At 39.8% G+C, this 15,350-nt stretch overlaps 1 protein-coding gene across 1 annotated transcript in view; it reads left to right on the forward strand.

Moving 5' to 3' along the window:
* Positions 1-15,350, forward strand: part of tgfbr1b (transforming growth factor, beta receptor 1 b) — a 61,871-nt gene that overhangs the window by 42,575 nt on the left and 3,946 nt on the right. The window contains exons 6-8 of the mRNA XM_074622382.1: positions 2,663-2,819; positions 6,774-6,898; positions 7,028-7,158. Of these exons, the coding sequence (XP_074478483.1) occupies positions 2,663-2,819; positions 6,774-6,898; positions 7,028-7,158 (413 nt within the window). The remainder of the gene's footprint in view (positions 1-2,662; positions 2,820-6,773; positions 6,899-7,027; positions 7,159-15,350) is intronic.

Raw genomic sequence — 15,350 nt, forward strand, 5'->3', positions numbered from 1 at the left:
GCAAAACATGTGATCATTGTGATGAAGGTAACACAGTTAATACTCTAAGTATATAGTATATAAGTCTAATGCAGTGAGGGACAAAGAGACAATGTACGACGGAGTATTAGGACCACATTGAGGGGAAAACATCTGAGATTTACAGAATAAAGTCAGAATATTACGAGAAAAAAGTCAAATTACGAGAATGAAGTCATAACTTTACAAGAAAAAAAAAAGTCAGAATATTATGAGAGCTAAGTCATAACTTAACGGGAAAAAAATTCGGAATATTAAGAGAATAAAGTCATAACTTTACGAGAATAAAGTCATATTACGAGAATAAATTCATAACTTTACGAGAAAAAAAGTCGTAATATTACGAGAATTAAGTCATAACTTCACGAGAAAAAAGTCGTAATATTACAAGAACAAAGTCATAACTTTACGAGAAAAAAAGTCGTAATATTACGAGAATTAAGTCATAACTTTACGAGAAAAAATTCGGAATATTACGAGAATAAAGTCATAACTTTACGAGAATAAAGTCATATTACGAGAATAAATTCATAACTTTACGAGAAAAAAAGTCGTAATATTACGAGAATTAAGTCATAACTTTACGAGAAAAAAGTGGTAATATTACAAGAATAAAGTCAGAACTTTACGAGAAAAAAAGTCAGAATATTACGAGAATAAAGTCATACATTTATGAGAAAAAAAGTCAGAATATTACGAGAATAAAGTCATAACTTTACGAGAAAAAGTCGTAATATTACGAGAATAAAGTCATAACTTTACGAGAAAAAAAATCTTAATATTACGAGAATAAAGTCATAACTTTACGAGAAAAAAGTAGGAATATTATGAGAAAAAAGTCATAACTTTACGGGAAAAAAAATCTTAATATTACGAGATTAAAGTCAACTTTACAAGACAAAACGAAAATAACATGTAAAATTACTACTTTATAATATTATGACTTTATTCTCATAATGATACGACTTTTTTTCCGTAAACTTTTGACTTTATCGTAATATTACGACTTTTTTTTCGTAAACTTTTGACTTTATTATCTTAATATTACAACTTTATTTCTCCTAAAGTTATGACTTTATTCTCGTAATATTAGGACTTTTTTCTCGTAAACCTTTGACTTTATCGTAATATTAGGACTTTTTTCTCGTAAACTTTTGACTTTATTATCGTAATATTACAACTTTATTTCTCCTAAAGTTATGACTTTATTATCGTAATATTACGACTTTTTTTCTCATAAACCTTTGACTTTATTCTCGTAATATTAGGACTTTTTTCTCGTAAACCTTTGACTTTATCGTAATATTACGACTTTTTTCTCGTAAACTTTTGACTTTATTATCGTAATATTACGACTTTTTTTCTCGTAAACCTTTGACTTTATTCTCGTAATATTAGGACTTTTTTCTCGTAAACCTTTGACTTTATCGTAATATTACGAGTTTTTTCTCGTAAACTTTTGACTTTATTATATCGTAAATTACGACTTTTTTTCTCGTAAACCTTTGACTTTATTCTCGTAATATTAGGACTTTTTTCTCGTAAACCTTTGACTTTATCGTAATATTACGACTTTTTTCTCGTAAACGTTTGACTTTATTATCGTAATATTACGACTTTTTTTCTCGTAAACCTTTGACTTTATTCTCGTAATATTACGACTTTTTTTCTCGTAAACCTTTGACTTTATTCTCGTAATATTAGGACTTTTTTCTCGTAAACCTTTGACTTTATCGTAATATTACGACTTTTTTCTCGTAAACTTTTGACTTTATTATATCGTAAATTACGACTTTTTTTCTCGTAAACCTTTGACTTTATTCTCGTAATATTAGGACTTTTTTCTCATAAACCTTTGACTGTATCGTAATATTACGACTTTTTTCTCGTAAACTTTTGACTTTATTATATCGTAATATTACGACTTTTTTTCTCGTAAACCTTTGACTTTATTCTCGTAATATTAGGACTTTTTTCTCGTAAACCTTTGACTGTATCGTAATATTACGACTTTTCTCGTAAACTTTTGACTTTATTATATCGTAATATTACGACTTTTTTTCTCGTAAACCTTTGACTTTATTCTCGTAATATTAGGACTTTTTTCTCATAAACCTTTGACTGTATCGTAATATTACGACTTTTTTTCACGTAAACCTTTGACTTTATTCTCGAAATCTCAGATTTATTTATTTTTCCTCAATGTGGCCCTGATACTCCGTCGTACCGTAGACCTACAACAGTGATAAATAAAATTAAAATGTGAACAAAACAGTTGTTCATTTCCATGTTTCTAAATCCACAGGGAGCCACTGGAGAGGAGCTAAAGAGACGCAGGTTGACCCCTGAGCTAGCTAAACAGTTACTATAGCCGAGAACACCGAGACGGTTGAATCAGATTTGGGATACCAGAGACACGTGTGTGGCTGAGTGTAAATCAAAGTGTATTTAATGTGTATTTTGGATGGGTTCAAAGCATGCTACTTAACTTTATCTCCATGTATCTTGGTGTTTGGCAAAATCATTATCTTCTTCATCCTTTTTTCTTATTTATATCCAATATTCTGTTATATACATACGTAGCTCATGTATAGAGTGCTCGGTTCTTCTTTATGTGTTGAATGTATGACCTTTTCGTCTCCAGGGAAGCCGGCTATTGCACACAGAGACCTGAAATCAAAGAACATCCTGGTGAAGAAGAACGGGACCTGCTGCATCGCTGACCTGGGTCTAGCTGTCCGCCACGACTCGGCCACCGACACCATCGACATCGCTCCAAACCACAGAGTAGGAACCAAAAGGTAACTGCAGGCTGCACACGCCCCCTTTCTCCTATTTCTTTAGAAACAGTTACCTAAAGATTGGAAATCCTCTTCTTCCTCTCTTGTTCTTTATCCTATCTTTCATTATGACATGAATATCCTATTAGGATCAAATGACCTCTGTTTTACTGAGTAGGCAGCTGTTGTGGTGTTTCACAGCTCCTTTCTGAGCTTCAACACAAGTGACAAAGTGAATTGGGGGTGTAAATAAAGAAAGAGGTGACTATCAATCATCTTGTCACTTTTGGCTATCCTGTCATTGCAGGAACAGTTAGTGCTCACACTAGCAGCGATAGCATTGTGTTTACAGTGGAAGACAGAAGACAGGGCCACTCAGTACCTGAGGACATCATGGACCTTGAAATTAATCCACTGCTAACTTCACAAACACTCCCAAGGCAACCAAGATGTAGCCTTGAGTCTTTGCTTTCTTCTCAATGTGCAACTCAAGGTCATAAAAGAACAAGCATAAAACAAATGTCAGGGATGTGTTAGTGATGTGTTAGTGATGTGTTAGGGATGTGTTAGTGATGTGTTAGTGATATGTTAGTGATGTGTTAGTGATATGTTAGTGATGTGTTAGTGATATGTTAGTGATTCCTGTCGGTTCATCAGGATTTAGTGATGGAGCCAGTATCCCATGCAGGGCTTGAAAAGACGAGGGATGTCCCGATCTGATACTTCCATATTACCTAGATAATTGTTGGGGATGCAAGTAGGAGATGGTCTGGTTATTGGCAAATATTACAGATAATTATTAATATCAATGCAATTTATACTACAAAATTATATATATATATATATATATATATATATATATATATATACATATATATATATATACGGGGCACCAAATGATGTTGGTGCAGTAGCTCAAAAATGCATTAAAATGATGAATTATATTGAATGATATGACTTAATTTATATTAAGTCCACCCTTCTTATCAAAGGAAAAATGATATTTATGCCAATTAATGTAATCTCACAAAATAGTCTCAGAAAAGAAACTAAACTATCAATTTGGAACTCTGATTAATAATGTCATTAATAACTACAGCCATAAATCACCGTATCAATAGCCAGTAAGTGGAAGGATGTTGAGATTTCTTGTCATAGCAGAGGTTGGTATTATTCTCTCTTAACGCCAAACAGGCAAGCATGTATATTCCTCCAACATTTATTTACAAGAAAATCAAGGTGAAACACAGAGTATTGATCTAAGTGTAAGTTAATTTGTTATTGATCATCAATGGAGGAATCAAATAGATCAGGCTTTGAGGTTAGTAGAAACAGTAATTGTTGGTTTGGTCTGCTATACAAAACAACGGTCTGCTATACATAACAACGGTCTGCTATACATAACAACGGTCTGTTATACGTAGCAACGGTCTGTTATAGAGAAATTACAGACCGCAGAACGCCGTGATTGACCAATCAGAATCAAGTATTCAACACAGCCGTGTAATAAATCTATATATATCTCCCCTAGGGTCACACCACCCTAGGATTAACAAACAACTGAAAACGGAACACAGGAAGGTGGCGTATCAGACAGAGGAGATTAATAGACAAAGATCATCTACTTTGTGGCTGATGGCAGATTTCATGATAAGAAGAGTGAGGGGAGGAAGATGTCAACACAAACTGACAGATATGCAGCACATGGGCAGTTTGGGACAAAGAGCCCTTTCCTACTGTACACCAACATTTTGCCTTTCACTTCACGCTGCCAGGCAGACAGGTGAAGTGAAATTCAAGGTCCGGAAAATACCAACTTGTCATATCATGTTCATGCCGGTCTTTCTCCACTTAGTTTCAGGTCGTCTTTTTAAAAAATGGGTTCTTGTGAATCGATTGAAATATTTATTAGCGATTAATCTTATGATTGCCCATGATTAATCACGAATAATAATAAATTAATCCCACAATTTTTATCTGTTCTAAATGTACGTTAAAGGGAGATTGGTCAAGTATTTAATACTCTTATCAGCATGGGAGTGGGCAAATCTGCTGCTTTCTGCAAATATATGTATATACAGACGTAGGCAAAATCGTTGGTACCCTTCCGTTAAAGAAAGAAAAACCAACAATGGTCACTGAAATAACTTGAAACTGACAAAAGTAATAATAAATAAAAATTCACTGAAAATTAACTAATGAAAATCAGACATTGCTTTTGAATTGTGGTTCAGCAGAATCATTTAAAAAAACAAACTAATGAAACTGGCTTGGACAAAAATGATGGTACCCTTAACTTAATATTTTGTTGCACAACCTTTTGAGGCAATCACTGCAATCAAGTGATTTCTGTAACTCTCAATGAGACTTCTGCACCTGTCGACAGGTATGTTGGCCCACTCCTCGTGAGCAAACTGCTCCAGCTGTCTCAGGTTTGAAGGGTGCCTTCTCCAGACTGCATGTTTCAGCTCCTTCCACAGATGTTCAATAGGATTTAGATCAGGGCTCATAGAAGGCCACTTCAGAATAGTCCAATGTTTTGTTCTTAGCCATTCTTGGGTGTTTTTAGCTGTGTTTTGGGTCATTATCCTGTTTGAGGACCCATGACCTGCAACTGAGACCAAGCTTTCTGACACTGGGCAGCACATTTCGCTCCAGAATGCCTTGATAGTCTTGAGATTTCATTGTACCCTGCACAGATTCAAGACACCCTGTGCCAGATGCAACAAAGCAGCCCCATAACATAACCGAGCCTCCTCCATGTTTCACATTAGGTACAGTGTTCTTTTCTTTGGATGCTTCATTTTTTCGTCTGTGAACATAGAGCTGATGTGACTTGCCAAAAAGCTCCAGTTTTGTCTCATCTGTCCAAAGGACATTCTCCCAGAAGCTTTGTGGCTTGTCAATATGCATTTTGGAAAATTCCAGTCTCGCTTTTTTATGATTTGGTGTCCTCCTCGGTTGTCTTCCATTAAGTCCACTTTGGCTCAAACAGTGACGGATGGTGCGATCTGACACTGATGTACCTTGACCTTGGAGTTCACCTTTAATCTCTTTGGAAGTTGTTCTGGGCTCTTTGGTTACCATTCCTATTATCCGTCTCTTCAATTTGTCATCAATTTTCCTCTTGCGGCCACGTCCAGGGAGGTTGGCTACAGTCCCATGGACCTTAAACTTCTGAATAATATGTGCAGCTGTAGTCACAGGAACATCAAGCTGCTTGGAGATGGTCTTATAGCCTTTACCTTTAACATGAAGGTCTATAATGTTCTTTCTAATCTCCTGAGACAACTCTCTCCTTAGCTTTCTGTGGTCCATGTTCAGTGTGGTACACACCATGATGCCAAACAGCACAGTGACTACTTTTCACCCTTTAAATAGGCAGACTGACTGATTACAAGTTTGAAGATACCTGTGATGCTATTTACAGGACACACCTTAGTTTAACATGTCCCTATGGTCACATTATTTTACATCTTTTCTAGGGGTACCATCATTTTTTGTCCAGGTCAGTTTCATTAGTTTGTTTTTTAAAATGATTCTGTTGAACCACAATTCAAAAACAATGTCTGATTTTCATTAGTTAATTTTCAGTACATTTTTATTTATTATTACTTTTGTCAGTTTCAAGTTATTTCAGTGACCATTGTGGTTTTTTCTCTCTTTAACGGAAGGGTACCAACAACTTTGCCTACGTCTGTATGTATTATTGGAAATCAATTAACAACACAAAACAATGACAGATATTGTCCAGAAACCCTCACAGGTACTGCATTTAGCATAAAACAATATGCTCCAATCATAACAAGATGGGAACAACAGCTGTCAGTGTGTCAGAGTGTTTTTTATTTGAGCAGCATATACCTTGATATAGCATCATTTACTGCGTACTTGTGAAAAAGTGCCACGGTACAAAATGCCATGACTGTATAACCCAGGAATAGTTTGATAATAATCTCTTTTCTCTCTGCTCAGGTATATGGCTCCGGAGGTTCTGGACGACTCCATAAACATGAAACACTTTGAGTCTTTCAAGCGAGCTGACATCTACGCCATGGGCCTCGTCTTCTGGGAGATCGCCAGCCGCTGCTCTATGGGAGGTGAGGATGGAATGAAAGGCTGAATGATGGAGGGAGTGATGCGTGATTACACAGACTGATGAATGCATGTAGCATACAAACACCTCAATGTAAAGCCAGAGTGTTTGAACTGCTTATTGTTTCTGTCAGGCATCCACGAGGACTACCAGCTGCCCTACTACGACCTGGTTCAGTCAGATCCGTCTGTGGAGGAGATGAGGAAGGTGGTTTGTGAGCAGAAGCTTCGGCCCAACATCCCCAACCGCTGGCAGAGCTGTGAGGTAGGACATCCGTCAGCGTGTGAGAGTCTAACTCTTTTTCCTCCATAACGGTATCAGCAGTGAGACTATAGGCTTCAGTCCACCCATCCAACTCCTGTCATCTGCACCTTACACATCAATGATCAGTGAAAGTTCTCCTCATCCACTAGCTGTACATCATTTTAGTCGACATCACCTACACTAGCTAAATGCTACTATATGTCTGAAAATGACACGACACAACATGAATGATCCATGTGGCTAAATCACAGATACTGTGCGGCGTGTCTCCCCGGGGGAGGGGGGGGGGGGGGGCGGGTGGGGCAGAGGTAGAGACATGAACCTCAAAGCCTTGGAGTCCTTCTCAATAACACCGCTCAGTCACATGATGCACACAGGCACGCTCATTCCCACAGTCCCCAGAGAGGAAGCAACCACTCAGCTTGGGGGAGGAGGAGGCGTGTGTGAATCTCATGCAGTCTCTGGTTTCAGTTTTAACAGTATTGTACCTACACATATACACACACACACACACACACATGGTATTGGTTTGTTTACTATGTTGGTAGTCATTAGAATTGAATTAGAGTTTATTCAGGTTAGTTGAAGCAGCAGCAGCAGCAGCACTGTGTGTGAAGGCAGATCACATGACCAGAAGATTTGGAGAATGTCTTCAGGTCCTTTTATCAACTTATTAATGTAACCCTTGATATCATCAGACTGAAAACGACCACATTTGATACTACTTGTTGCCAGCATTTTGTAGCGTTGTATTTACATTCTGATGCTGTTTTTCGATAAGCCATTTTTCCGGGGTTGAACCACACGTAGGCGTACCACAGAGACACGGAGGAAGTGATTGTTCTGCTGTTAAGATGAGCTGTGATATCTGCCACTGCACTTGTGGCTAATGGTTAGACACTATTTGATAGGCTCCAACGTGCATGAGCACTAGCCTCAGCTTTGCTCTTAAGCTATTCCCCAAAACAAGTCAGTGTTTGTCTTGAAAATCACCACCCATTGTACCTGTAGTGAATCTGTAAACACTTAGAAAAGAACTGCATATACTCATGATTTTAACCAGAGTCTGAAATTACTACCCGCCAGATGCAGGTAAATTGTTGGCAGTGGCGTTTAAAACCATCAGGCCATGTGCCACTTTGGCAGGAAGGGAAAACACTAGTGATGGGAATAGAGAATTGTTTCTCGTTGGTTCCTAGTTGTCCGATTCCATTGGCATCTCATGCCTCCGTGACTATCCATTCCTCTTATTGATGCTTTCCAACAGTTACGCATTTACAATGACGCATACGCACGCTGTGTCATGTTTCATTTTTTTTTACAGAGGAAAAAAAAACACTCAAAAGCGTTGCGCATCTTTTTTCCCTGATAATGCTGGCCTGAGAACAACAAACCTGTAATCAACAGGAAGAGAGTTACCAACGTTAGCTGTTAGCAGCCGTTAGCAGCTCAGTCCTGACTGGTTAAATAACGGAGATACCAACGTTAACGGAGGTGCCATTGAGTCACAATTATGAAGCGTTGAAGCTCTGCTCAGTAAAAATGACTATTGGGTGAAGGTAAATTACAACGTTATCATGAGTTCAAATGTAATCTCGTAAAATGAAGTTTTTGGCGAGAAACTTGAATAAATCCAGTTGTTTGATGGAGATGTTTTCACATCAATATAAAATAGATAATAGAGAGGGAATAACAGCTTGCCAAGATTTTTTTTAATCAAAGGAAATATTTCAATAATCATTTGAATTGTGTGTTTTTATGTAAATAACCACTATAGATGACTATAACAAAGTACAGTAGAGTACTGTGTACATTAACCTCCCACCCCCCAAAACTAGTTCTCTCTCAGAAGCTACGGTGTGATTCCAACACTGTAATTTACCGTGTATGTAATGTTTTTTATGTAAAATATATCGAACATTGAATGACATCAGATCTAAAATGTTATTCCTTCATTCAGTGCAGAGATTTCAAAAGTGGCAGATAACATTTCTGAGTGGCAGAAAAAAGTGTCAGGAAGTGAAAAAAGTTGATTTCAGACTTATTATAAAAAAATTATAAGCAACTTTCTTAATTTGTGTAATTTAAGTAGGAACACTCAACGTGTTAGCGGCAGGCGAACCGCTCTGTACCTACTGATACTGAATTTATTGTTTCATATTGATAACATTAAGTTATCACATTCATTCCATTCCATATTTTTTATACGGGTATGATGCTACATTGTTTGAAGAAAAATAGTCGCACACTTGTAGCCACGATGCAAAAAAGGATTTAATACTTTACCAACATTTGGACATGAAGAAACGTTAGTTCTTTCACCGTGGTCAGCAGCGCTCCAACACTGCTGTGCATTCCTACTCTCTCTCATCCTAGGATGCAACATCGCAATTTGTTGTCTGCACAAATCCTTCTGCTAAGTCATGTTGCATGATAGTAGATCCAGATGGGGGCGGTATATTCTAATGAGCCTGCATGTGACATAGGAAGGGGAGTTAAATCTGATTGGCTAGTTGAATCACAACATGTTTTCTGTTCAAGGCAGCCCACAAAAAACTGACTGGCTGGTCTTATTTCACAGTTTGTGAGTTGGTAGGAACTCCAGATACCCAAATGTACAGTATGTGCACAAGTACTGAAGAAGTGAGTTTTTCATGACATGTCCTCTTTAAAGCTGGAACAGATCAGGATGCACAGTCCTTATCACGTTATGTCACAACTCACATTCTGTGTTTTGACCTCAGCTGTGATATTTGAGATCTGGAAGGAAACTGTCTTCTTTTAGGGGTAAAAGCAAGTCTTCCATTTTAATACACAAGCCTTGTTTGTACCATAACAATCATGTATCCACACCTCTGCCCCAAAGAAGATCCCGAGAAACCCCCGTTAAACATGGGGTAATGAGACTTCTCTGAGCCGAAGGCAGGGTATTGATTTGAAACTGCAGCTGTGGTTTGTTTCTCTGTCCAGGTGGAGCTTAGCATCATCACTACTTTGTGTTTGAATGAAACCAGTGGAGGACTTATTCCTCTCCATGTTAGGTTCTTCTCCATCTCAGTAGAGAACTGATGCTCTGAACTGATGTGAACCGCATACAGAATAGAGCAATAATGTCTCACACCCTCATAACTCAGTCAAACCGGAACACAGAGGACCACACTGAGCACGATGAAGCACACAAACCGGTTTAGCAAGCTGAAAGTAGATCAGTACCTGCACATGTAAGGACAGCTCATTCTATTAGCATAAATGGATGATGAGGACTCTACCTGCCGCCGAATATTTAACCAAGGTGAAAAAAGTTTGGCAGTTTTGAGTTTTCATTTGTGTAAATCCCTTTTCGCTGTAGTGTTGTGTTGATGCACTTTGTTACTTGTTTTTGCTGCATATTGTTTTGTGATAAAAAACGAAACAAACCATGGTGACCTTTTCCAAGAAGAACCGTCTTAATGAGCTACCAGACTTAAGCAAGGATGTAGACATATAACCAGTGCCTGTCATGCATTCTAAGAATAGCATGGACCAGATGTTGCAGCGTTTTAACAGGGAATGATTCACCAGCGCTTTATAATGTCTACACATAGGCAGAACTTTCACAGTCAACTTGTAATAGCCACGCTCTGCAGCAGACCTAATAGTATTTATGAATCAATTGAGTTGCAGACAAGCACACAAAGGGACAAACACAATCCCATATCTAATAGATATGTAATCAAACAGTATCAATAGGTACTGCAGATGGTTTTGTTCATATTTGATCTAATTTGTCCTCAACATAAATGGTAAATGGACTTGCAGTTATATATCGCCTTTCTAGTCTGCCGACCACTCACACTGCTTTACACTACATTCACACACACATTCATACACTGATGGCAGAGGCTGTCATGCAAGGAGCCAACTCGCCCATCAGGATCTAATCTAAATACTCATTCACCACCGACCTTCCGATTGGTGGACGACCCCCTCTACCTCTGAGCCACAGCCGCCCCAATTACATTTGCTGAGCAAAACTCTAAGAGTAGCAGCTTGTCACTAAAATGACAACAACTGGTCGACCTTAAAGGTCAGTCCACCTTAACGTCGGGGCTAACCCCCTTCACTTTAATGAGCAGGTGGCAAGCAACACACAGGAACCTGGCTTGGGTCTTGAGGAGTTGTAGCTTTTACTCACCGACAAACTGTACACACACTGCACTGCTCCGTTCACAGCTATGAGGTTACTGCTAACTTCATACTCACCGTCACACAGACTCTCTCTCTCTCTCTCTCTCTCTCTCTCTCTCTCTCTCTCGTTCTCAATTGACCACACACTCTAATGCCAGGATCAGACTACACAATATGTTTGACGGTTTTGATGGTCACTATGTCAGATTAGACGATTGAGAGTCATCCATTCTTGTTGTGACTCGGCCGCGACACATGACGGACTACACGCCGTCTTAATATACAGGCTTACCGGGGCTCAAGCAACGGCGGTGGTGTTTTTTTACTCCGACACAACCTAGACTGACTATCCTACTGAGAGATCCGGCAGCAGCTGGGAAGATCCGATGACATCACTCTGCATAATAAGTAGCCATGTGCTTCTGTTTACAGCTGTGTGCCGAAGTGGTACGAGCGCCACGTACCATTGTGCGGAAGTGGTACGAGCCTCACGTACCACTGTGCCGAAGTGGTACGAGCCTCACGTACCACTGTGCCGGAGTGGTTCGAGCGTCACGTCCCACTGTGCCGAAGTGGTACGAGCGTCACAAACCACTGTGCCGGAGTGGTACGAGCGTCACGTCCCACTGTGCCGAAGTGGTACGAGCGTCACGTACCACTGTGCCGGAGTGGTACGGGCGTCACGTACCACTGTGCCGGAGTGGTACGGGCGTCACGTACCACTGTGCCAGAGTGATACGAGCCTCACGTACCACTGTGCCGGAGTGGTATGAGCCTTACATACCACTGTGCCAGAGTGGTACGAGCGCCACGTAACACTATGCTGAAGCGGTACAAGGCTTGTACCACTCCAGCATAGTGGAATGTGACGCTTGTATCACTCGAGCATAGTGGTACATGACTGGTATAAAGACAGCTAGATCAGTATAAAAATGGCATATTGGGGCCCTTAATGAAATATAAGTTTACAAATTCAATAGAAAAACATACTTTCCAGCAGTTCATGAATAAAATAATTAAGACTGTGTAAAAACTCTCTAGTGGCTTTGTATGAAAACAACAAGTTACTAATAGTCCTATAGTGCCCCCTCCTGGCAGATATAAGAACCTGCCACTGCAGACTGAGACAAACTTTACAGTAAAATAACCTGTATGAAGTGGTGTAATCAACAGGCACTCATATCTCTATTAGGCTGGTTTATATTTTGTATTATTAATCTGCAAAGTAACCAAAGGTATCAAATGTAGTGCAGTAAAAAGTACAATATTTCCCTCTGAGATGTAACAAGTGGAATGGAAGTAAAGTGGAAATACTCAAGTAAAATACAGATGTGTTAAAATGTTACTTAAGTACACTGGAGTAAGTGTATTTTACACCACTGGTAATCACACACACATATTACCACTTCACTGTATCTGAAGATAGATCATACTGATAGAATACCCCCCCCCCCCACATTTACCCAAAACATGAGAGATATAGTAACGCTAAGCCCCGTTGGTTAGTTGGCTCAAGAGTTCTGTTATCCATTGATCAGGCTGGCTACGGTGGCTAGGCTAACAAAAGCCACGTCAGTTTAGGCTAGCGTTAGCTCTCATATTAGCTTCAGGGTACATCGGCAAGTCTGAAATGACTTTACTGTCATTTCAAAAGCATTGCACATATCACAACAACAGAACAGACCAGGGAAATGACAGATTCCTTTATTGACGGTGCTGTGTTACGCTACATCGCCAATAAAGACAGAAAAAAATAAACATTTACGGCAGTACGGGCCGTGAAACAAGCTTATTTGTATCTGATTTGCATATGCATCAGGGGGCGGTGCTGGTGTAACAGCCTACCAGCAGCCCACGGGGCGCCGGCCGTTAGGAAACGGTATATGGCGGAGGAACACGAGCAGCATACCACCCCAGGGACCGACTTACCACTCCAGGGATCGGTATAAGGCGGAGGAACACGAACCGTACACCACCAGGGAACAGCTTATAACACTTACAGCGACATTAGCCACTTTTCGATCTCGGCGTCACTCAAAAATCCAACATGTTGTCGTGTACTATGACACACTACACCAGATAAAACCATCAATTTTTGCACACGTCACTCATTTATCGTTCCTGATCCGAGTGGACGGCCGTGTCGGCCTATAACCGGGCTGATATTGTGTAGTCTGAAGCGGGTATAACACTAACGTTACACACCCAACCTATGCACTGAGTTACTCCTTAAAGGAGTTTACTACTTGTAGAACACATTTTAGTTTCAAAACAACTAAAAAATACCAAAAAACGAATTCCCCAATGCTTAGTCTCGGCGGGGTGTCAACTTGAAATACACTGGCGGGAACCCTGCATGCACACCCAGTATCAAACTACCAAGAGTTACTGAAGATAACACCGACTTCAGAACTAGGTGCTCCTGATAAATGAAGAATAATTTCTTTCAAAATCAGTATAAAGAGAAATGATCATAACCATGAACCATGTCAGAGAGATGGTTGCTGTTCCTGAATAATAAATATCTCTGCTAGTTTTTCTCCTCCTACTGTGCAGCCACTTGTACGACTGAAATGTTCCCTTAAGGGACTAAATGTGATCAAATGAGACTCCATGAGGTCTAAAGTGGGTCAATTTGAGGATCCCTGACAGAAAGTGAAGACCCCCCCTAATGCAAGAAGCCCTCATTCAGAGTCAGGTCTCGTGTTGCTGTTCAAGGCGTGGCGTTCCCAGGAGGGACGTTCTTCAGTTGGCTCACCATTCCACCATTTAGCCCATAAATCACAATGGCAGGTTAAAGCTTCAGTTGAATAAGAGATGCGCTTCAGCTAGCTCCGCTGAAGGAGACAGTGGTAATGTGAAGTGTGTGCGTGTGTGTGTGTGTGTGTGTGTGTGTGTAGAGTTGGCACTAATCCACCTGATGAATGGAGGACTGGAATGTGTCGGCTGTCTTAATGAGCGCTGTAGGAAGTTGTGTAGATGGAGGACCAGCGTCTCACCAGGCAGACGCTGTGAGACACCGAGGCTGAGACACACACACAGACATGTTGACTCATACGGACCAGATGCTGTTTACAGCCTCGTCAAGGGAGACGTCAAGGAATTAGTGTAAACTCCGGAGGCTCGAACGCTATTTAAAAGCCTGTTTGCAAATTTAGTTGGAAGTCAACACTTATGTGAGGCGAGAGGAAAGAGTTTCTTTGGAAAAAAGTATGATTCAACCACATTTCCCAGAACATACAAGATCTAACTGATAAGTAAGAATAACTGGAAAAGGAGAAGTTTCAAGCTTTACATGTCTGTGAAGGTTCTCAGTCATCCAGGTCATGCTGTCCGTGACCCGCTGCTGATTTAACCCCTTACTCCAGCTTTAGATGTTTCTAATATTTATTCTCTTGTAAATCAACTTGATTATTATTATTATTATTATTATTATTATCTCTGCTGAGTCAACACATATGTAGGCATGATTTACTCTTCCCTCCTCTTTTGTGTCTTTTGTTTTGGGGAAGTAACCTCTGTAAATGTGCATGTGGCACCTGTTAACCTCGATGACACATTAATGCATTTTATTATACGGCTGTGTTGAATACTTGATTCTGATTGGTCAATCGCGGCGTTCTGCAGTCTGTAATTTCTTTACAACAGACTGTTGCTATGTATAACAGACCGTTGCTATGTATAACAGACCGTTGCTACGTATAACAGACCGTTGCTACGTATAACAGACCGTTGCTACGTATAACAGATCGTTGCTACGTATAACAGACCGTTGCTACGTATAACAGATCGTTGCTACGTATAACAGATCATTGCTACGTATAATAGACCGTTGCTATGTATAACAGACCGTTGCTACGTATAACAGACCGTTGCTACGTATAACAGACCGTTGCTATGAATAACAGACCGTTGCTATGTATAACAGACCGTTGCTATGGGCACAGCTCTGAAGTCGGGCTCTAGCGGACCATTTTTGTGTCAAAATATTGATTTCTTCAGTAAGTAGCCGTGTAATAAGCGTG

This window comes from Sebastes fasciatus, chromosome 21 (genome assembly GCF_043250625.1).
Source record: "Sebastes fasciatus isolate fSebFas1 chromosome 21, fSebFas1.pri, whole genome shotgun sequence".
In the NCBI taxonomy this organism is placed as follows: Eukaryota; Metazoa; Chordata; class Actinopteri; order Perciformes; family Sebastidae; genus Sebastes; species Sebastes fasciatus.